The sequence below is a fragment of the Chiloscyllium plagiosum genome, chromosome 11 (genome assembly GCF_004010195.1).
Source record: "Chiloscyllium plagiosum isolate BGI_BamShark_2017 chromosome 11, ASM401019v2, whole genome shotgun sequence".
Taxonomy (NCBI): domain Eukaryota; kingdom Metazoa; phylum Chordata; class Chondrichthyes; order Orectolobiformes; family Hemiscylliidae; genus Chiloscyllium; species Chiloscyllium plagiosum.
This window is the reverse complement of record NC_057720.1, coordinates 4,133,782-4,158,815: the sequence shown is the minus strand read 5'-3', so window position 1 is coordinate 4,158,815 and position 25,034 is coordinate 4,133,782. Positions and strand designations below refer to the sequence as shown.

The 25,034-nt window shown below is 43.0% G+C and overlaps 1 protein-coding gene across 1 annotated transcript in view; it reads right to left on the bottom strand.

Annotated features, from left to right (window-relative positions):
* The window catches only part of LOC122554107 (atrial natriuretic peptide receptor 2-like), a 99,966-nt gene that overhangs the window by 66,436 nt on the left and 8,496 nt on the right, over positions 1-25,034 (bottom strand). The window contains exons 3-10 of the mRNA XM_043698591.1: positions 19,825-19,957; positions 15,617-15,740; positions 12,404-12,508; positions 8,442-8,544; positions 7,513-7,658; positions 5,748-5,820; positions 5,514-5,661; positions 1,638-1,724 (exon numbers count right to left, since the gene is read on the bottom strand). Coding sequence (XP_043554526.1) covers positions 1,638-1,724; positions 5,514-5,661; positions 5,748-5,820; positions 7,513-7,658; positions 8,442-8,544; positions 12,404-12,508; positions 15,617-15,740; positions 19,825-19,957 — 919 coding nt within the window. The remainder of the gene's footprint in view (positions 1-1,637; positions 1,725-5,513; positions 5,662-5,747; positions 5,821-7,512; positions 7,659-8,441; positions 8,545-12,403; positions 12,509-15,616; positions 15,741-19,824; positions 19,958-25,034) is intronic.

Genomic DNA, 25,034 nt, shown 5'->3' with positions numbered 1-25,034 from the left:
GCAGCACCATTTACAGAGGAACCTCGATTATCCGAACAGCGAGTATTTTGTTCGGATAATCGAATGTTTGGATAATCGAATGCTGGATGACAGTGTTTAGCCAAGCATCAGGACCTTGCAATCTTGCTGGATGATCCGAAATGTGGATAATCGAATGCCGGATAATCAAGGTTCCTCTGTAAATGAATAGGGGCATAATCATGTTATAACTGATACATGCTTTAAAAGTTTGCATTTTAGAAACAGTGTCCCAAATTTGTCAATTGTGTTACAGCAAATTCCCATTGACAAAACACACGTTATAGCACAATGACCTGTATCATGAGGCCATCAGCTTTCCCATGCAGTGTGTATTTAATTGCCTTTTCCTCTCCCTGAATTTAGCAGCAACCAAACACGTCTAAGTGTTGAAACTGGACTAAAGGTACTTTTTAAAATGGTCCTTAAATCATAACAATCAAAGAATAATTCTCGGTGTCACTCAGCAGGTTCACTCTCATATTGTGAGTAGTCACTTGGTAATACAGAACTTGAGTATTTCTGAAATATTTTAGAATTCCATCTGACAGTAAACTTGGGTTTTGGAAGTGCAGGCTGATAGACCATGGTTCATATTCTGTGATGGGGCAGCAATTGCTAAATAATTCAGAGTGTGTTAATATCAATGTTTTGGGTCCAGTGACCCTTCCTCGGAGCAGTTCTGAGGAAGGGTCACTGGACCTGAAATGTTAACTTTGATTTCTTTTCACAGATGCTGCCAGAACTGCAGAGCTTTTCCAGCAACTTCTGTTTTTGTTTCTGATTTACAGCATCAGCACTTCTTTCAGTTTGTATTTGTGTTAAATACACTAACCAAAAAATGAAGATAATCATTTGAGTTTGTAATGTGACTTATTTATGTTTTGCTAGAAACATCTCACATTCACACACAGGGACCTGGTCTCTGCAAACAAAACACAAGGTCTAGCCTTGGTCCGTGAAAGAGCTTGGGGAGCCTATGGTACCTTCCTCCATAGCTTTCTCCATGTCAATCTCAGCCAATCTGAACGCCATCCTTAACAGCACTGTTTTCTTTTCTAATATAAGTTTGACATTTGGCATTCTTGCCTTTGTGCTGATTAGTGCAATAAACAAGGTTTTAACAACATATTTGTCTTTTTATCAATTTAAAGTTCTCTCATTTAAGTGACGATAGATGCCATAGAGTCATAGAGATGTACAGCATGGAAACAGACCCTTCGGTCCAACCCGTCCATGCCGACCAGATATCCCAACCCAATCTAGTCCCACCTGCCAGCACCCGGCCCATATCCCTCCAAACCCTTCCAGGGAAAACAGCCCCAGCCTGTTCAGCCTCTCCCTGTAGCTCAGATCCTCCAACCCTGGCAACATCCTTGTAAATCTTTTCTGAACCCTTTCAAGTTTCACAACATCTTTCCAATAGGAAGGAGACCAGAATTGCACGCAATATTCCAACAGTGGCCTAACCAATGTCCTGTCCAGCCACAACATGACCTCCCAACTCCTGTATTCAATACTCTGACCAATGCCGTGCTCCTTGATATTTTAAATTGAATTACATAAAACATGTTTTCTGTTTGCCTTTGATATATCATTGCTCAGATATTTATACACACCTCACTTGCTTTACTTCTTTCCTGACCGTTTTTGAGAGAGTGAATGTTTTCTTGGGAATCCTTTTAATAGCTACTGTTTGGCCATCACTACAAGAAAAAGGAAAAGGAAATTAACAAGAGTAAATTAAAACCATGATGCACTGTATCATTCTTGGCTTTTTCAAAAATAATTTTGGTCAAACATACATTGAAGTCAAACAAAGAACAGTGGATGCTGGAGATCTGAAACAAACACAAAAATTGCTGACTCTGATGGAGAATTACTGGACTCGAAATGTCTGATTTCTTTCCACAGATAATGCCAGACTTGTTGAGCTTCACCAGCAATTTCTGTTTTTGTTTCAAATATATATTGATTGTCTTTCAGTTTTTCTCTTATGGTCTGCCTTACTTTCCTGCAGGAAGCTATCAGACCTATTCTCAATGCTGCTCCCAGTGCACTCCTCAACGCTGGTGGCTGTAAATATGTGGTAGAAAATATTCAGGAAATCTAATGGTATACTGGCTTTTATATCTAGAAGATGGAATGTTTAGGACAGCACAGTGGCTCAGTGGTTAGCACTGCTGCCCACAGCACCAGGGACCCAGTTTGATTCCAGCCTGGGATGACTGTGTGGAATTTGCACATTCTCCCCGTGTCTGTGTGGGTTTCCTTTGGGTGCTCTGGTTTCCTCCCACAGTCCAATGAAGTGCAGGTTAGGTGGATTACAGAAAATGTGGGATTACAGGGATAAAGTGGGGATTGTGGTGAGATGCTCTTTGGAGGATTGGTGCAGACCTGGTGGGCCGAATGTCCTCTATCTGCATGTGAGTTATGGCTTACAAGGATGCAGAAGTCATGCTGCAGTTATACAAAATCCTGGTTAGACCCCACTTGGAGCATTGTGAGCAGATCTGGGCACCACACCTTAGGAAGGATAGATTGGTCTTGGAAGGTATACAACGTAAGTTTACAAGAATGATACTGGGACTTCAGGGGTTAGGTTATGAGGAGGGGTTATACCTGTTAGGCCTGTTTTCTCAAGAACTTAGAAGGTTAAAGGGTGATCTGATTGAAATCTTCAAGATATTAACAGGAAAAGTCAGGGTAGATAAAGAGAAACTTTTTCCACTGGTTGGGGATTCTAGAACTAGGGACATAGTCTAAGAACTAGGGTCAGACCTTTGAGGAGAGATTTTAGGAAGCTCTTCGACACACAAAGTGTGGTAGGTGTTCAGAACGTCTTCCACAAATAGCAGTGGATGCAGGATCCATGGTGTAGTACTGATACCATTGGCCTACCAATCCAGAACAGAGCTAATGTTGTGTAGACCTGGGTTCCAATCCCATGATAGGAAATTGTGAAAATCATATTTTGATTGCACCCTCTTCCTCCCACCTTTCTCTTTTTGGCATGGACTTGCTCTCAATAGAGTCTATCTATTCTCCACTATTCTCATTCATCATTAACACCTATTTTGTGCCTTAATCACTCCTTTGCCACCATGAACACTCCCTTTATCTTTTGCTCTGGACACCCTCAACTTGTTCCACTAGCTTCTCCTTCCCTTTGTCAACAATATTTTTAAAAATCACCTGATTTTCCAACCCCTTTCATTTCTGAGGAATAGGCTTTGGATTGAAATGTTACCATATCCCACCCACCTCAGCGCCAGATCAATGGAGTTTCTCCAGCCCTTCCCAATGCAATACTATTGTGCTTCTATCGATCTGAGATGCCTTGGGTAGATTCACTGCTCCCAATCCTTCCTATTGATATTAGTCTACATTTCTGATGCCATGTACACCCCAGTCCAACACCAGCATCTCCAAATCATTTCTGATGCCAAGCAGGGAAGGAAGCCCACACACAATCTTTGGCAGAAGATGGGCTCAGTCTTAAAAGACAGAATAGGGTTATTATACTTAGGTGCTAGTTATATTAAGTCTAAGTTATATGAATGTTCATGGTAATAACTCAAGTTAGATTTAAGGAAAATTCACAATACCACTACGACTATTCAACATTCTTATACAGAGTCAGAAATCACACAGCACTAGGTTTATTTGAAATCACAAGCTGCTCCTTCATCAGGTGAAGAGGAGGGAAGCATACCAAGTACAGATAGAGGTCATTCACACTAAATACACTTCCCTCCACTAATAAAGGAGCAGTGCTCCGAAAGCTTGTGATTTCAAATAAACCTGTTGGACTATAACCTGGCGTCGTGTGACGTCTGACTTTGTGCACCCCAGTCTAAAACCGGCACCTCCACATCATTCTTATACAGAACAGCTGAAAAACAATTCATTGGCTTCCCCTTGCAAACAGTCTTTTATATACTGATGGGTGGAGCTTGTCTCTTGATGTTAGTTAACCGTCTCAGGTACTCGCTGCTTTATATAATAGGAAAGTGAAATGGAAACGATGAGTAAGTCCCTCTCACAACTTTGCTATGCCTGGAGCTGGTGTAGATTAGATTAGATTCCCTACAGTGTGAAAACAGGCCTTTCGGCTCAACAAGTCCATACTGACCTTCTGAAAAGTAACCACGCAGACACATTTCCCTCTGACTAATACACCCAACACTATGGTCAATTTAGCATGGCCAATTTACCTGGCCTGCACATCTTTTGACTATGGGAGGAAACCAGAGCACTAGGAGTAAACCCACGCAGACACGGGGAGAATGTGCAAACTCCATACAGACAGTCGCTCAAGGCTGGAATGAAACCTGGGTCCTTGGTGCTGTGAGGCAGCAGAGCTAACCACTGAACTATCGTGCCACCCCAAGCCCTCTCAGGTACTAGCTGCTTATATGCAGTCACTTTCCTACTTGGGTGAAGGCACCAGTAATATCGGGGCATCCAAGGCAGGGGGAAACCTGGCATGTTTCTAACCTATTGTCATTGGGAACTCCAAGGAGCAACTTTATATGAGTCAATGACTTTCTGATTCTGTAATAACCAATTGGAACCAGTATTGATCATAGACAACAGCAGAATTGTGAGCAGCAAACATTTATTGCAGGTAGTTATATCAACATGTGATATTTAGGTTGAGGCCCCATGTCACATTTACTTTGACACAGTTTTATTACCAATGTTTGGGCGCTGGCTTTAACTAAACCAGAAAACAAATTAAATAAGAGCCGTAAAACAGAGCAACAAGAATCAAGGCTGAGGAGTGATCTTATAGAGGTTTATAACATCATAGAGTCATAGAGCCAGAGATGTACAGCATTGAAACAGACCCTTTGATCCAACCCGTCCATGCCAACCAGATATCCCAACCCAATCTAGTCCCACCTGCCAGCACCCAGCACATATCCCTCTCAACCCTTCCTATTCATATACCCGTCCAGATGCCTTTTAAATGTTGGAATTGTACCAGCCTCCACCACTTCCTCTGGCAGCTCATTCCATACACGTACCACTCTCTGAGGAGTATTGATAGGGTAAATAGCCAAGATATTTTCTCTTGGGTAGTGGAGTTCAAAACTAGAGAGTACATCTTTAATGCGAGAGGAGAGAGATTTAAAAGGGACCTTTTTACACAAAGGGTGGCTCATGTGTAGAATGAACTGCCAGAGAATGTGGTAAATGCAGGTACAAATAGAACATTTAAAAGGCATTTGGATAGGTACATGAGTGGGAAAGGTTGAGAGGGATTTGGGGCAAATGCAGGCAAGTGGGACTATTTTAGTTTGGGCAAGTTGGTTGGCGTGGACCAAAGGGTCTGTTACCGTGCTGTATGACTCTATGAATAGCCCGTTCAACCCATCAAATTGCTCCAACAGTCAACAAGATCAAGCCTGATTCCACTTTCCCAGAGTATCCACATATCCCGAAACTACAAGGATCGATACAAGTATGTGACTGGACTGTAAACTTACTAAATCCCCTTCTGGATAAATTGTTGTTTATGTGATGGGCTAGCAACGCATGTGTTCGTGGTAACATCTGTCATGAGACTTGTGACCGAGTTGCCACTGGCTTGTTGGACAGTGATGATGCTGCCAGCAGCTGCCGTGATACCTCTCCCTACAAAGACAAAACAGTAACTGGAAATGAGACTCAAAGAGAGCCAACAGAACATTTCTGTGAACACTCTGAGCATATACACATACCTAGTTTAATTTCATTCAGATTGATGATCCAGCTCTCATCCCAGAGCATCTTCTGCTTTTGGTATTGGAGCCACTAGAAAGAAATACACATGAGAAATAAACCAGATTGGACAACAAAGATTATTGATGCTGTGTTAAAAATCACACTAAACCAGGTTATAGTCCCACAGGTTTATTTGGAAGCTCTAGCTTTTGGTGCGCTGCTCCTTGAAGGAGCAGTGCTCTGAAAGCTAGTGCTTCCAAATAAACCTGTTGGACTATAACCTGGTGTTGTGTGATTTTTAACTTTGTACACCCCAGTCTAACACCGGCACCTCCAAACCAATTGATGCTGTGAGTTATCATCTCAGCATATCAGGTGTATTGCATATACAACACAATACAGCACAGGAACAGGCCCTTTGGCCCACCAAGCCTGCCCACTAATTCTTACTTAGACCCACTTCTTAATGCCGGTCCACAGTTTCCATCCTTCCGTTCACCTCCTGTTTATATACTTTCTTTAGGTCCAAATCCCTCCATGACCCTCTCAATATCCATAAAATCTCTAGTTACACGAACCCACCTGCACCCTCCATTCCAAGCTCCTCCTGGATTCTGTTCTCAGCCAGGACTATTTGCACATCCATAGTGAATATTCAGCATGGTCACAAAACCTGATTCATTCCTGGGTGAGTGGCTACTGCTTTGCGTTTGTACAATGCAGTAGGAACACCCAGCCTCTGAAAGAGAAAACATCTCCTGTCTCTCTGTCTCTCTCCCTGCCTTGAATGGAGACATAAAGGAAAATCCTGAGCAACAGTTACTCCCTCTCTCTGCAAATTCCCATCCTGAAAGGAAAGATTCGGAAATCCGACCTCAGAGGTAGGGTGACAGTGTGAATCCTCAACTGGTGAAGGAAAGGTCGATAATTGGTGCATCCACAACTTTGTATCTTAGTAATGAATGGGTGCATTATTGTGCCTCATGAACCTGTTTCATTATTCAATGTGATCATGGCTGACCCAACATTCCTTACATTCACTTTCCTGCCTTTTCTCCATAATCCTTGATTCTCCGACTGATTAAGAATCTATCTCAGCCTTAAATATACACAAGGACTCTGCCCCCCACAGCTCTCTATGGCAAGATGTTCCAGAGACACTCAACTCTCTGGGAGAAGGAATTCCTCCTTATCTCAGTCTTAAATTAGTGCCCCTTTAGTCTGAGTCTGTTCCCTCTGGTCCTAGACTCTCCCGTGAGGGGAAACATCCTCTCAGCATTGACCCTGTCAAGCCCCTTAAGAATCTGATATGTTTCAATGAGATCACCTCTCACTCTGCTAGACTCCAGTGAGTAGAGTCCCAACCTGTTTAGCTTTTGCTCATAAGACAATCCCTCCATCCCAGGGATCATCCTAGTGAACCTTCTCTGATCTGCCTCCAAGGAAATTATATCTTTCCTTAAATAAGGGGAGCAAAACTGCTCACAGTGCTCCTGATTTGGTCTCACTAGTACCTTGTACAGTTGCAGTAAGACATCCCTACTCTTATACTCTAACCCCCTTGAAATAAGGGCCAACATTCCATTAGCCTTCCCGATTACCTGCTGTCCCTGTGTGCTGGCTTTCTGTGCACAAGTTCCCCCAAGTCCCTTTGTGTTGCAGCTTTCTGCAGTTTTTGTCTGTTTAAATAAAATTCTGACCTTTATTTCTTTGTTTTAAAATGAACAATCACAATGCAATTAAAGAGATAAACTGAAGTAGAGGAGGAATATCGTTACCTACCACCAGGGTGAGTATAAAGCCGCTACCGAACACGGCAATAGGAAGTCCTATGGAAATTTTGATGCCAATTGCCATGGGGCAGACTCCACAGTCAGCAGGACAGGTGTCACATCGCTCACCCCCATCGCAAACACCATCGTCACAAACTAATACACACAGGTTTAAAGCCAAGATAGCTCATTGCATTGAAGACAATTTGGAAAAATTCAGTTTCTGTGCAATTATTTTATTAGATAGCAGTGTCGTAACAATGAGAAGGAACAACGAGAAAAAATAAAGTATTCATTTTATAGACATACCACACACAAAATTTCTAAGTTGTTAATAGGTCTCCTGTGGCACTGCTCAGAGTAATCATGGGTGCAGGAAGGAACTATGTTGCTTATTGAAAGTGAAAGCTGTGAACAGAGTCATAGAGGTCCACTGCACAGAATAAAGCCCTTCGTCCCATTGAGTCTATGTTGGTCAATAACAGCCAGTTAACTATTCTAATCCCATTTTCCAGCTCTTTACCCACACCCCTACATGCTTTCTACGATTTTTTTTAGTAAAAGTCTGATTTTTTCTGTTTTGTTTTGTGGGCTTGTGGAGAAGGTGTGGTTCTCATTCCAAAAAGTGCTTTCTTATTGAGAGAAAACTGGGGCTGGGAGTCGGTTAGCTCAGTTCACTGAAAGCAGAGTGTTGCCAACAGTGTGGGGTTAAATCTGAGCTTACGACAAAGGTCCCACCTCCTCAACTTCACCCCTCGCCTGAGACATAGTGACCTTCAGGTTAAAGTACCACCATCCATCTCTCTCTCTCTCTCTGAGACAGGGGCTATGGGAATGTTATTTTTACCAATATTTCCATGATCTATATCTCTTGGAAACATGAGAAAATACAGCCCATATACAGTTTAATGTTATAAATAGAACCAACTAAAGCAATACCTTGTCCACTTATTACAGTTGTCTTTGCTTCCAAGGCAGCATGCATATGTCCAACTTTAACATGGGCAATGAGGGAAGTCACTCCTACATGGATCAAGACCACCTAAGAATAAAGCAAGAATGACAGGTACATAAATCAAGCATAGAGAATTCTGAAGGGGTTTGGCAAGCAAGATGTAATGGTCATTTGATGTGAGTGATTGTTTCTTCTGCCTGGGGAATCCAGAACAATCCAGGAGAAGAGGTTGAACCTTAAGGAATACAGCAAGGAGAAATTTCTTCGCCCCACAAGTTGTGAATCTGACTCCAGAGTGTTTTGAATGACATCCCCGTGGTCTTTTTGCTAACCTATTAATTCAGAAATCAGGTAATGTTCTGAGGACCTGGGTACGGATCCCATCATGGCAGATAACGGTTTTCAAACTCAATAAAAATCCAGAATTAAGAGTCTAATTATGATCATGACAATACAATCAATTTTTGGAAAACCCATCTGGTTCACTGGTGTCCTTTGGGGAAGGGAGTCTGCCATTCTTATCCAGCCTGGCCGGCATGTAACTCCAGACCCACCACAATGTAGTTGACTCTTAATTGCATTCAGGTGGCCCAGCATTTGGATTAGATTACATTACAGTGTGGAAACAGGCCCTTCAGCCCAACAAGTTCACACTGGCCCTCCGAAGCGCAACCCACCCATCCCCCTACATTTACCCCTTCACCTGACACTAAGGGCAATTTAGCATGGCCAATTCACCTAACCTGCACATCTTTAGACTGTGGGAGGAAACTAAAGCACATGGAGGGAACCCATGCAGACATGGGGAGAACGTGCAAGCTCCACACAGACAGTCGCCTGAGGTGGGGATTGAACCCGGGTCTCTGGCGCTGTGAGGCAGCAGTGCTAACCACTGTGCCACCGTGCTGCCCACGAGGATTGGTTTTCTGGTGCAAAATTTCGTATCTCACTGAATTATATACTTTTCTAACATTACTACTGATTCTAAGAATGTGCCTCTCCTAAAACAACCAAAGCCGAATATGTTGGAATAAAATAAGCTCTGGATAATATCCAGACTGGGTTGATTAGTGGTCAGTAATATTTGTTCCACACATATTCCAGCAATGACCATTTCTAACAAGAAACAATCCAACCACCGCTCTTGAGATTCAATGGTATTACCATCACTGAATCACCAACTAGCAACTTCCCAGAGGTTATCATTGACTAGAAATGCCACTGGATTCACCATATAAATAAAATGCCTACAAGAACAGGTCAGAGGCTAGCAATACTACGGCAAGTAACTCACTCTCCAAAGCTTGTCCATCTTTTACAAGGTATAACACAGTAGAGTAATGGAATACTCCCCACTTGCTTATATGAGTGCAGCTCCAACAACACTCACAAAGCTCAACACCATCAGGTAAAGCAGCCCACTTAATTGGCACCACATCGACAAGCATTCACTTCCTCCATCCCCAATGATCAGTTGCGGCAGTGCACACTATCTATGAGATGCCCTGCAGAAATTCACCAAAGATCCTCAGACAGCACCTTCCAAACCCATGACCACTTCCATCTGGAAGGACAAGGGCAAAAGATACATGGAGAGCCACCAACAGCAAACTCCCCTCCAAGACACTCACCATCCTGACTTGGAAATATACTGTGGTCCCTTCAGTGTCACTGGTCAAAATCCTGGCATTCCCTCCTTAATGGTGGTATGGGTCAACCCACAGCACATGGACTGCAGTGGATCAAGAAGGCAGCTCACCCCCACCTTTGAGGGGGCAATTAAGAATGGGCACTAAATACTGAGCAGCCAGTGATGCCCATGTGCCACAAAAGAACAAAGAAAATCTTATTTAACCTTGAGGCATGAATCATTTGAGCTAGCTCTGTTTGGCCAGACATTCATTTGCTTCTCAAAGGGATTGCTCTAATCTGAACTCAGTCATGGCAGGAGGGAAGACAGTGGAGATGGCTTAAGAACATCCTCAATGTCTCCTTGCAAGGATTGACCATTCCTGTGGACTTGGCTTGTGACTGTCCGAAATGGAGAACATTGACTTGGGAAGGTGCCGAATACATCAAGGAATCTTCATCAGGAACATACAGAGGTGAAATTGAAGGGAGCACACAAGCTAACCTCCAACCTATCCACCTGATCCTTGCCACATTGGTGGAATATTACACAGATCATACGTTGGACTTACCATCCATCAAACCAGAGTGGACACCCATCAATTTCAATCCTGAAGGTTTGTTCTATAATCCCAACTCATGTTATTCATAGATAAGTCAGATCTGGCTTGATAGAATATAATTTGTTCTTATAATATTTAATGTGTTTTTTTAATAGAAACATAAATGTACACAGGGCTGCAGATTTGGCTTTAACAATGAAACAGAAATTTATTACACAAAAGACAGAAAGAAAAATAAAATCAAGTAAATCAAACGATCTACGTATAAATTAGCTTAAAACATTTCAAACACCCAGAAAGCAAAATACCATCTACTCAAACATCTGGGTGGGTTGCTCTTTGGAGGGTCAGTGTGGACTTGTGGGCTGAAGGGCGTGTCTCCACACTGTAGGTAATCTAAATTACAATTAATCAAAATCCAGAGGACGTTAACTTCCCTGTCAAATCATTAACTCTTTCTTTATGGTTCCAGTTTTGAAATGTGAAGCCCTTTTATTTTTGACTTGCACAGCAAATGTCTTTCACTGAGGTAACTTATTCCTTCAGCTGTCTGAAGAAACCCCTTTTTGTCTAGCAGAAACGATCCTTACATATAATTCAGTCAGTTCTCCTTCCATCTATCCACTCCACCCTCCCCTCTGACCTATCATCTCCATCCCCACCCCCATTCACCTATTGTACTCTGTGCTACTTTCTCCCCACCCCCACCCCCCTCTCATTTATCTCTCCACTCTGTCCTGCTCCTCGGATGCTGCCTGACCTGCTGTGCTTTTCCAGCACCACTCTAATCTAGACTCTCCTTTGAACTGAGGTCAGATGATTTTTAACAGAAAATAATTAATTTACCTATCCTAGATTCAGCTGTGCAGATGGTTTTGTGACTTCTTTCTTTTCCTGTCACAAAACCATCTGCACAGAACCTGTGGGCGGCATGGTGGCACAGTGGTTAGCACTGCTGCCTCACAGCGCCAGAGACCTGGGTTCAATTCCTGCCTCAGGCGACTGACTGTGTGGAGTTTGCACGTTCTCCCCGTGTCTGCGTGGGTTTCCTCCGGGTGCTCCGGTTTCCTCCCATAGTCCAAAGATGTGCAGGTCAGGTGAATTGGCCATGCTAAATTGCCCGTAGAGTTAGGTAAAGGGGTAAATGTAGGGGTATGGGTGGGTTGCACTTCGGCGGGTTGGTGTGGACTTGTTGGGCCGAAGGGCCTGTTTCCACACTGTAATGTAATCTAATCTAAAAAACCCCACATTATAAACAAACTTCCATTAACCATTCAGGAAGCCTTCAAGTATTCTACTTGCTGACAGAGCTGGAAATGTGTTGCTGGAAAAGCGCAGCAGGTCAGGCAGCATCCAGGGAACAGGAGAATCGACGTTTCGGGCATAAGCCCTCCTACTTGCTGACAGAGTAAATCTGTAAAATCTGACTTAGTTAATTACTAAATCTCTTCACAAAAATATAGAAGAACGTATATGCTTACCTTAAAATTTAAACTCCAAAAATTGATATTAATACATAAATATATATAAATCACACACCTTTCATCTTATAACCCTAAAGAAGGGGAAATATCTGATGCATATTGCATTAAACTAAACTTATTCTAATTGTACAATGATCAATTTGCAAGAAACCAGTCCGGAAGCAGAATTGTAGCTTTCCCTTTATTTCTTGATTCACTGATAGTGGATAGGGACCATCAGGTAAGTCTTGTGTTTAGATATGAATAGTCCAACTTCTCATAAACCTGTACCTTACTTGTCCAGTTTTGTTGAGACATCTTGCCTGCTTGAGAAATGGTGTGAGTAACTATTTTGCCATCGTCTGGTATCCACGGACCACAGATTCCACCTTTTTTCTGAAATAAACAAGATTTGAAACTCTGAGTGTGAAATCTGTGGGATGATAGAATGGTTAGAGCATGGAAGAACGTCATTCAGCCCATTGTGTTTGGGTTGGCTTTCATAGAACAAAGAACATAGAGCAGTACAGCACAGCAATAGGCCTTTCAGCCCATCATATCGGTGCCGACCACAAAGACATTCTAAACTAATCCTATCTACCTGCACGTGGTCTGTTTCCAACCTGTTCATGTGTCTGTCTAACCACCTCTTAGACATTGTTACCTGCTTCTACCACGACCCCTGGCAGTACCTTCCAAGGACCTACCACCCTGTGTGTGAAACATTTTCCTCCTCTCACCACTGCCCCCAGTATTTGATATTTCCAAAGAGAATCTGATTATCCACGTCTGTCATAATATGATATATTTTGATCAGGTCATCCCACAGCCTCCGACTGCTCTAACAAAAATCAGACCCATTCTGTTGGCATCACTGCACTGCGAATCAGCTGTCCAGCCAACTAATCCAAATGAATTTTGGCAATTAGTGCTGGTTACATATTCACCGTGAGGCTAGATTATAAATCCAGATTTTTATTGAAATTTGCTATTGTGGGATTTGATCCTAAGTGCTCAGGGACATTAGTGCCTGCTGTTCTAGGTTACCAGCCCACTGACATTACCAGTGACATTACTACTCGACCCCATTCCTGAATGAGCAACTCCCCTTGTGCCACTTTCCGTCTTCTCCCCGTGAGTCTGCACATCCTTCCTTTCCAAATAAAAGTCCAATTTCTTCTGAGGAAGTCACTTCATTCATCTCAATTCCCTGCTCTTCCTCCCAGTGGCCATGCAAATGTTTCCTCAGTCAGTGTTTGGATATTTCTGATCAACCTGTTCAGGAATTTTATTAACACCTGTGCAGCAGCTGGCTCACCTGACTCAGAGGGAGGGACACCACCACTGTATGACAACACGCGCCCCCCCCCCCCCCACAGCCGACTCTTTTCACCGTCACCACTCTCTCTCCCCAGACCTGAACCATTGTGAAGAGGCATTCCTTCATATTGTCGGCAGGTTAGACCATAAGACCATAAGACATAGGAGTGGAAGTAAGGCCATTCAGCCCATCAAGTCCACTCCGCCATTTAATCATGGCTGATGGGCATTTCAACTCCACTTACCCGCATTCTCCCCGTAGCCCTTAATTCCTTGTGACATCAAGAATTTATCAATCTCTACCTTGAAGTCATTTAGCATCCCGGCCTTCACTGCACTCTGCAGCAATGAATTCCACAGGCCCACCACACTCTGGCTGAAGAAATGTCTCCGCATTTCTGTTCTGAATTGACCCCCTCTAATTTTAAGGCTGTGACCATGGGTCCTAGTCTCCCCACCTAATGGAAACAATTTCTTATAATGATAAGGTTCCTCGTCAAGTAAATAAGCGGTGCCAGTTAATGCCCAGCAATTAGGTTTTTAAAAGTTTGATTAACTAATTGAAAGAGATTTTGAGGGGTATTGGCAGAGTGATGCAGAAAAGATATTTCTGTCTTTGGAAGAAACTAGGAGTCACTTTTTTTCAAAATCAGGGGTCCCCATTTTAAACATGAGATGATGAGAATTTTCTTTCTCTCAGAGGGTTTTGAATGGTTTAAACCCTCTTTCTGAGAAAATGCTGGAAACAGAGTGTTTCAATATATTTAAGGTAGAGCCATTGAGTCATACAACAGACCCTTCGGCCCAACCAGTCTATGCCAACCATAATCCAAAACTAAACTAGTCCCACCTGCCTGCTCCTGGCCCATATCCCTCTAAACATTTCTTATTCGTGAACTTATCCAATGTCTTTTAAACGTTGTAACTGTACCCGTGTCCATCCTTTCTCTGGAAGCTCATTCCACACACAAACGACTCTCTGTGTAAAAAAATTGACATTCGTGTCTTTTTTAAACTTGCTCCTCTCACCCTAAAATATTACCCCCTAGTCTTGAAATCCCCCACCCTAGGGAAAAGACACTTGCTATTCACTTTATCTACATTCCTCATGATGTTATAAATCTCTGTAGGGTCACGCCTCAACCTCCAGTGAGAAAAGTCCTAATCTATCAAGCCTCTGCTTAAAACCCAGCCCCTCTATTCCTGGCAACATCCTTGTAAATCTTTTTGTACTCTCCCCAACTTAATAATATTCTTCCTGTAACAGGGCAACCAGAATTGGTCACAGTATTCCAGAAGAGGCCTGACCAATGTCCTGTACAACCTCAACATGATGTCCCAATTCCTATACTCAAAGGTCTGAGCAATAAAGTCGTGGTGGATAGATTCTTGGTAAGTAAGGAGTGGGGTAGGTGGCAACATGCAGTAATCAGATCAAAATAGTCCTAATGGCAAAGCAGGATTGAGGGGTTGAGTGGCCCCATGCTCCTAAATCACTTATTCATTCATCGCACGTGCAATTCTACCATCAGTGTTACAAACAGCACTGAAAGCAATAATTTCCATTAAATTTCCATTGACTACATCAAAACAGCAACAACAGTCTGCACAATAATCTTAGTAAGATGCCTCACAGGAGAGATTATCAAAAATGTGCCACTGAGCCATGTGAGGTTGCGTTAGAGCAGGTGAACTAAAGTTTCGTCAATCGGTAAGTTTTAAGTTGCATTTCAGAAAAGGTCAGACAGAGAGGAACCTTCAGGTCTACAGCAAAAAACACAGTCACCAATGGTGGAGTCACAAAACACGAATAGAAAGTGCTGGAGAAACTCAATAGGTTGGCAGTGTCTGAGGAGAAAGAAAGTTTATATTTCGAGTCCAGTTTAACTCTTCTTCAGAATGGTTCTGAAGAGAAGTCACATTGCACTTCAAATGTACACTGTTTCTCTCTCCTCAGACCTGCTGAGTTTCTCCAGCAAGTGTTTGTTTTAGATTCCACAATCTGCAGCGTTTTGCTTTTCTTTTATTTGATGTGATGAAAATTAGACATGCACAAGTCGTCTGAGAGGATAAAGATTCTGGAGGGTCTGGAGGAGGATACAGTGATAGAGAGGGGATGAAGCCATGGACAGATTTGTAAATGAGCTGCACAGTGAATAACCATGAAATACAGTAAGCACGCACCATGAATGCTAGAGGACAGGAGTGGATGTTGGCATGGTAAACACAGCAGTTGCTTTCAGTTGCATCTTTCCAGTTGATTGGACATTCCCTTTCCTCACAAAATCTTTTGGCTTCGCTTGCATTGCTGTGTATTAACAAAGCAAATATGTGTGAAACAAAACAACATTGGAATCTTTTCAAAGTAGAACAAAGTACATTTTGTACTTAATAGAGAATTAGTATTTTATATACACTTAACAGCATCTAATGGTGGGCATTGTAGTACTTGATTAATCAAGCTGGTGTAAATTGATTAAAGTTCACAATAGACCTTTTCTGATAGAATCCAGAAATCGTACAGATCAGAAAAGGCCATGCTGCCCACCATGACTATGCTGTTTTTTTAGAAAGTGATCCACATTCTCCCAGCCATTAAACATTGCAAATATTTTCTCTTTGATATGTATCCAATGCTCTTTTCAAAATTTATCAGTGAACCTATTAAACCTTTTTATAATTCAGAATCAATCCAACTCAAAATATGTTTTCCCCCCTCATGTCATTGCCTGCTTTTTTGCTGATTCTCATCAACCCATGCCCTTTGGTTACCAATCCTCCCGCACCCAGAAACGGTTTCTCCTTATCTGCCAACAGCATGATTTTGAACTCTTTGCATAAAAAACTTGATGGTTTATAGTCAAGCCTCAAGTGCTCAAAGATCAAGGCACAAAGGTACCGCAGTAGAATTCCTGATGAAGGGCTTTTGCCTGAAATGTCGGTTTTCCTGCTCCTCGGATGCTGCCTGACCTACTGTGCTTTTCCAGCATCACTCTAATCTAGACTCTGATCTCCAGCATCTGCAGTCCTCACTTTCGCCGACAGCAGCAGAAAGTTGAGTATCGAGTTTTATATTTTCATTGTTTATTCACAGGATGTGGGCAATGCTGACTAAGTCAGAATTTATTATCCATCGTAATTTCCTTTGAACAAGTGATGGGTGAGCTGCTCTGTTAAAAGGTAATGGGGAGAAAAACATCTTCAGAGGAACTGAATGGGCGAATTCTCAACCAAAGAATGAAAGCCTAAGAAGTCATGTATCCACAAATTCATGTCATAGGATCCTTACAGTGTGGGAATTAGCCAATTGGCCCTTTGTGTCCACATTAACCCTCTGAAGAACATCCCATCCAGATCTGCCCCATCCCAGCATTTTGCCACTGCAGATGCTGGAAAGCAGAGTTGAGATCAGAGTCATAGAGTCATAATGTCATAGAAATGAACAACATGGAAACAGACCCTTCAGTCCAACCCGTCCATGCCGACCAGATATCCCAACCCAATCTAGTCCCACCTGTCAACACCTGGCCCATATCCCTCCAAACCCTTCCTATTCATATACCCATCCAAATGCCTCTTAAATGTTGCAATTGTACCAGCCTCCACCACTTCCTCTGACAGCTCATTCCATACACGTATCACCCTCTGCGTGAAAACGTTGCCCCTTGGGTCTCTTTTATATCTTTCCCCTCTCACCCTAAACCTATGCCCTCTAGTTCTGGACTCCCCCACCACAGGGTAAAAACTTTGCCTATTTACCCTATCCATGTCCCTCGTAATTTTGTAAACCTCTATAAGGTCATCCCTCAGCCTCCAACACTCCAGGGAAAACAGCCCCAGCCTGTTAAGCCTCTCCCTATATCTCAAATCCTCCAAACTTGGCGACATCCTTGTAAATCTTTTCTGAACCCTTTCAAGTTTCACAACATCTTTCCGATAGGAAGGAGACCAGAATTGCATGCAATATTCCAACAGTGGCCTGATCAATGTCCTGTAGAGCTACAACATGACCTCCCAACTCCTGTACTCAATACTCTGACCAATAAAGGAAAGCATACCAAACGCCTTCTTCACTATCCTATCTACCTGCAACTCCACTTTCAAGGAGCTATGAACCTGCACTGCAAGGTCTCTTTGTTCAGCAACACTCCCTAGGACCTTACCATTAGGAAACTTCAATTTTCCTGCTCCTCAGATGCTGCCTGACCTGCTGTGCTATTCCAGCACCACTCTGATCTAAACTATGGGCAATTTAGCATGGCCAATCCACCTAACCTGCACACCTTTAGACCATGGGAGGAAACCACACCCAGAGGAAACCCACACAGACACAGGGAAAATGTGCAAACTCCACACAGACAGTTGCCTGAGGCAGGGATTGAACTTGGGTCCCTGGTGCTGTGAGGCAGCAGTGTTAATCACTGTTCTATCCATGATGATTTTATCAGCAAAGAATCCGAAGGAATAATAAGGAATCGAAAGGAGACAAAAGAAAATAACTCATCAGAGTCCCGTGAATCCCCACCGCCTTTTGGCTGACCACTTCAACTCCGCCAAGTACATGCAAATCCTAGGCCTTCTCCACCACGAAACTCTAGCCACCAGACACCTGGAGGAAGAACACTTCATCTTCCACCTTGGGACCCTCTCCAATCACACAACATCAATGTCGATTTCACCAGTTTCCTCATCTCCCCTCCCCCCATTTCATCCCAGATCCAAACTTCCAACTCGGCACTACCCTCTTGACCTGTCCTATCTGTCCTTCTTCCTTCCCACCTATCTGCTGCACCCTCCCCTCTAAACTACCACCATCAGCCCCCACCTTCATCTACCTATTGCATTCCCAGTTACCTTCCCTCCAGCCCCAGCCCCCTCCCATTTAACTTTCAGCCCCTTTGCTGAGTGAAATAGTGGAAATGACGAGTTCTCACTCACTCACACATTTTAACAGATTATGAGGCAAGACGAGCTTTTCTAAATGTTTATTTTAATTAACAGAGGGGTTCGACCTCCACATTGTAACAATTGGCAAGTGGACTCTGATTAGTAAAGGCAATGTGATGTAGAATGAGTCAGGATTGAGTGTCCCCCAAGCTTTTTGTTTTACTTGAAGTGGGTGCAATTTATACACTTACTTATGTTATTTGCAAAGCACAGGGGCCCATTGTGTGAATATACGTAACCCTTAGAACACATGAGTGAGCCAAGCCACAAGAGTGAATGATAATCTTAAATTGGTTGTTAGTATAACTCTTGGGACAATTAGGATTGATTAGCAAATATTGTTCTCAGTAATTGTTAAGGGTTGTTCTCAGGGTTGATAAGAAGGCGTATGGTGTTTTGGCTTTCTTTACAAGGGGGATTGAGTTTAAGAGTCACGAGATTTTGCTACAGTTCTATAAAACTCTGGTTAGACCACACTTGGAATATAATGACCAGTTCTGGTCACCTCACTATAGGAAGAATGTAGATGCTTTAGAGAGGGTGCACAGGAGATTTACCAGGATGCTGCCTGGATTGGAGGGCATGTCTTATGAAGAAAGGTTGAGTGAGCTAGTGCGTTTCACACTGGAGAGAAGAAAGAGAGGTAACTTGATCGAGGTGTACAAGGTAATGAGAGGCATAGATAGAGTAGATAGCCAGAGACTTTTTCCCAGGGCAGAAATGGCTGTCACAAGGGATCATAATGTTAGGATGGTTGGAGGTAAGTATAGGGGAGATGTCAGGTAGATATTTTACACAGAGAGTGCTGGCTGCATGGAATACACTGCTAGCGGTGGAGTCAGAGACATTAGGGATGTTTAAGCAACTGCTGGACAAAAACATGGATGCAGTAAATTGATGGGTGTGTAGGTTAGCTTGATCTTAGATTCAGATAAATGCTTGGCACAATATTGTGGGCTGAAGGGCCTGTACTGTTCTATATTCTATGCTCTAACACCAGTTTAATAACTTCCAAAATGACTTAATATTTGACCACACTTTAAATCGTATTAATTCCATTGCTAAATTGTAATTATTTTCCTCTCATTATGTTTCAATGGAAAAAACATGTAGATTTTTCAAATAAATACAAATGCTAACTTTAGCCTGAGTGATGACAGTGTGGTAAGTGTCTCAGTGGTGGTCAAACAATCCAACCTCTAATGAGAAACATTCTGCTAAAAAGGTCAATCTTGGGGCACATTCAGATTGTGGAAGATACAAATAGTCATCTCATGGAGACTGCTTTTTGCTGTGAGTTCAAGACATATTTTCAGAAGAGAGTGAAAATTGTAATAAGGTTGATGTTCCATTATTTCCCCAATGGAAAATGATGATGCAGTGAGTAACATTGATGGTGGTTTCAAAAGAAAAGGGAAATTCTGTTCCTTCTCATTAATTCCCACCTGTATTTCAGAATTCCATTTGTGACAGCCATCTGATAGAAGTCATTGGAGGCAGAGACGGTGTAGGTGACATTGAATTCCTCCCCACTCTGCACTTTCTCAGGAGGCCTGATGACCCAGCTCATCTCCAATCCTTAAAACAGAGAGGAAGAAAATCACAATTAACAGAGCCCTGTAATTACATAAATACACAGATGAAAAACCAACTAACCCTTGCTCTTCAGTCTCTATAGTCAAAAGGTTGAGTAGATATTCCAATGTTTTCTTGTCCTTTTTCCCTTGGAGACCATGTCTTCATTGGGTGGAAATGTGGTGCTTTCAAAACCAAACCTGGAATTATGCACTGTATCTCTCTTCAGTCCCATTGCTTCACTGACAGGTGTCGGTTCACTGGATGGCTGCTTTGTGATACAGAGTAATGCCAACAGCGTGGATTCAATTCCCACACTGCCTGAGTTTACTGTGAAAGACCCACTTTCTCACCCTCTCCCCTCACCTGACCCTTCGGTTAGACAACTGATCACCTCTCTCACATGACACCACTCTCTTTTTACTTCACTGACTGCAGCACAAATTTGCATGTATTGTCCAGTTACTAATTTGGCCAATCAGCTATTTGTGATTGCGATGACCAGGAAATGCCTTTTTTAAAAGTATGTTTACATGTTCTTCCGTTCACCTCTTTGAACAAGAAACTGACCAGGTATCCCTAATCTTTCAAATTCAAATCATGGAGTCATAGAGTCAGAGAGATGTACAACACAAACAAATCCTTCACACTAACTTGTCCATGCCAACCAGCTATCCTAAATTAATCTAGTCCCATTTACCAGCACTTGGCCCATACCCCTCTAAACCCTTCCTAATCATATACCCATCCAGATGCCTTTTAAATGTTGCAATTGTACCAGCCTCCACCTCTTCCTCTGGCAGCTCATTCCATACACACACCACTCTGCATGAAAAGTTGCCTTTTAGGTCCCTTTTACATTTTTCCCCCTCACCCTTAACCTATGCCATCCAGTTTTGGACTCCCCTACCCCAGGGATAAGACCTTATTTTACCCATTCTTTACTCTGAGAGAGTAGTAGGGGCGTGGAACACCCTGCCTGCATCAGTAGTAGACTCACCAACTTCAAGGGCACTTAAATGGTCATTGGATAACCATGGATGATAATGGAATAGCACAGCAGGTCAGGCAGCATCCAAGGAACAGGAGAATCGACGTTTCGGGCATAAGCCCTTCTTCAGGATGTTCCTTGGATGCTGCCTGACCTGCTGCACTTTTCCAGCAACACATTTTCAGCTCTGATTTCCAGCATGTGCAGTCCTCACTTTCTCCTCCATGATAATGGAATAGTGTAGGTTAGATGGGCTTCACATTGGTTTCACAGGTCGATGCACTGTACTGCACTTTAATGTTCTATATTCAATGTTCTCTGCTCCTCATGATTTTATACGCCTCTATAAGGTCACCCCTCAGCCTCCATCGCTCCAGGGAAAACAGCCCTAGTCTATTCAGCCTCTCCCTACAGCTCAAACCTTTCAAACCTGGCAACATCCTTGTAAATCTTTTCTGAACCCTTTCAAGTTTCAAAACATTTTTCTTACAGCAGGGAGACCAGAATTGCACATAATATTCCAAATGTGGCCTAACGAATGTATTGTACAGCCACAACGTGACCTTCTAACTCGTACATTCAATGTGTTGACCAATAAGGACAAGCATACTTTGTGAATGGAAATCATGTCTCATGAACTCAATTAAGCTTTTTGAAAAAGTAACAAAGAGGATTGATGAGGCCAGAGCAATAGATGTGATCTATATGGACTTCAGTAAGGCGTTCGACAAGGTTCCCCATGGGGGACCAGTTAGCAAGAATAGATCTCATGGAATACAGGTAGAACTAGCCATTTGGATACAGAACTGGCTCAAAGGTAGAAGACCCGTTCATGCTGACTAGATATTCCAACCTAATCTCGTCCCCTTTTCCAGCACTTGGCCCAAGTCCCTCTAAACCCTTCCTATTCATATGCCCAAAGGGTGGTGGAGGAGGGTTGCTTTTCAGACTGGAGGCCTGTGACCAATGGAGTGCCACAAGGATCAATGCTGGGTCCACTACTTTTCGCCATTTATATAAATGATTTGGATATGAACAGAGGAGGTATAGTTAGTAAGTTTGCAGTTGACACCAAAATCGGAGGTGTAGTGGACAGTAAAGAAGGTTACTGAAGAAGGGCTTATGCCTGAAACGTCGATTCTCCTGTTCCCTGGATGCTGCCTGACCTGCTGCGCTTTTCCAGCAACACATTTTCAGTAAAGAAGGTTACCTCAGATTACAGCAGGATCTTGACCAGATTGGCCAATGGGCTGAGGAGTGGCAGATGGAGTTTAATTTAGATAAATGCGAGGTGCTGCATTTTGGGAAAGCAAATCTTAGCAGGACTTATACACTTAATGGTAACGTTCTGGGGAGTGTTGCTGAACAAAGAGACCTTGGAGTGCAGGTTCATAGCTCCTTGAAAGTAGAGTCACAGGTAGATAGGATAGTGAAGAAGGCGTTTGGTATGCTTTCCTTTATTGGTCAGAGCATTGAATAAAGGAGTTGGGAGATCATGTTGCAGCCGAACAGGAAGTTGGTTAGGCCACTTTTGGAATATTGCGTCCAATTCTGGACTCCTTCCTATTGGAAGGATTTCATGAAACTTGAAAGGATTCAGAAAAGATTTGCAAGGATTTTGCTAAGGTTGGAGGATTTTAGCTATAGGGAGAGCTGAATAGGCTGGAGCTGTTTTCCCTGGAGCATTAAAGACTGAGGGGTGACCTTATAGAGGTTTATATAATCATGAGAGGCCTGGATAGGATAAATAGACAAGGTATTTTCCTTGGGATGGGGGAGTCCAGAACTAGAGGGCATAATTTTATGGTGGGAGGGGAAAGATATAAAAGCGACCTAAGATGCAACTTCTTCATGCAGGAGGTGGTGCATGTCTGAAATGAGCTCCCAGAGGAAATGGAGGAGGCTGGTACAATTTCAACATTTAAAAGGCATCTCGATGGGCATATGAATAGGAAGGGTTTAGAGGGACTTGGGCCTGGAAAAGTGGACTAGATTAGGTTGGAATATCTGGTCAACATGAACGGGTTAGACCGAAAGATCTATTTCTGTGCTGTACATCTCTATGATTCTATACTAAATGCCTTCTTCACTATACTATCTACCTGTAACTCCACTTTCAAGGAGCTATGAGCCTGCTCTTCAAGGTGTCTAGGTGTATAAAATAACTAAATATGAAGCATTCAGAACATTATTAAAATTGAAGAATCATTTCAGTGCCTCTATATCATTTTATAGATTTATTATCGGTAAAATAAAAGATCTATCTGGTTGTAGGGGTGGGGTTCAAGGGCGGAGATGTGGGAAGTGGAGGAGATACGCTGGAGGCCATTGTTGACCGTGGGAGGGAAAATTGCAGTCCTTGAAGTAGGAGGCCATCTGGGATGTCCTGGATTGGAATTGCTCCTCCTTGGAGTAGATGTAGTGGAAGTGGAGGAATTGGGAGTAAGGGATAGTGTTTTTACAGGTGGGAGGAAGTGTAGTCCAGATAGCTGTGGGAATTGGTGAGTTTGGAGTAGATGTCCGTGTTGAGTTGATTGCCCGAGATTGAGATGGAGAGATCCATGAAGGGGAGAGAGGTGATTGAGATGGTCCAGGCAAACTTGAGATCAAGGTTGAAGGTGTTTGAGAAGTTGATGAAATGTTCAACATCCTTGTGGGAGCTTGAAGTAGTGCCGATATAGTCATTGAAGTAGCGGAGGAAAAGATGGGGAATGGTGCCGGTGTAACTGCTGAAGATGAACTGTTCCACATACCTGACAAAGAGGCAGGCATAGCTGGGGCCCACGTGGGTGCACACGGCTACCCCTTTGGACATTCCTGATGAATAGCTTATGTTCGAAATGTCGACTCTCCTGTTCCTGGGATGTTGCCTGACCAGCTGTGCTTTTCTAGCGCCACACATTTTGACTCTGATCTCCAGCATCTGCAGTACTCACTTTCCCCTGGCCTGTATAGGTACCAATGATGCCATGCTATGCCCTAAAACATGCACTCTCGTGGTTGGCAAGATAACCAAGGGCAACCAAGATAACCAAGATAACTAAGGGCAGACTGGGAACAAAGTTTAAACAACTCCCCCCTAACTGTCAGTGGGACCCATCCCTAGAAACAGGTTAAACCTACAGCTGGGTTCCATTTCATCAACAGCTCAGGACCAGATTTTTGGATGTAAGTCAGACAACATTGGAGACATAGCTCCTGAAGCTGAGAACTAGCAAGGGTTATTCATCCTGGAGTATCGTGCTCCGACTAATTTCACCTCGATTACCAGCAGGACCTGCTGGCGTCATTGATGGGAATTTTCGTAATGTTTTTATGGTTGTTGTGTGGAATATTCCAACTGCTCACTCACAATGCAGGGTTTCCTTCCAGACTTGTGCTTTAGAACATAGAACATAGAAAAGTACATCCTTACTCGGTCTGGCCTACATGTGATTCCAGACCCACAGCAATGTGCTTGACTCTTAACTGCCCTCTGGGCAATTAGGAATGGGTAATCAATGCTGCCTAGCCAGCGATGCCTTCATCTTGTGAATGAATAAATGAATAAAACATAAACCTTAGGAATAAGGGATAGCATTTGGCCCTTTGAGATATTCTGAAATGTCCCCTGTTGAACAGTGGATTCAGAGACCCAAACAAACTTGGAGAAGACAATTAAAAATCCCATTGTTAAAGGTAGGTTAGGGTCAATTCAACTGACATTTAAAAAAAATACAAAAGAAACATGCTTGGTTTGGCCAATATGTGATTCCCGTTCTACACCAAAAGGGAAGGCAGATGACCTCAGGGCATGGTTAGGAACATGGGACTGGGATATCATAGCAATTAAAAGAAACATGCTTGGTTTGGCCAATATGTGATTCCCGTTCTACACCAAAAGGGAAGGCAGATGACCTCAGGGCATGGTTAGGAACATGGGACTGGGATATCATAGCAATTACAGAAACATGGCTCAGGGATGGACAGGACTGGCAGCTTAATGTTCCAGGATACAAATGCTACAGGAAGGAGAGAAAGGGAGGCAAGAGAGGAGGGGGAGTGGCGTTTTTGATAAGGGATAGCATTACAGCTGTGCTGAGGGAGGAT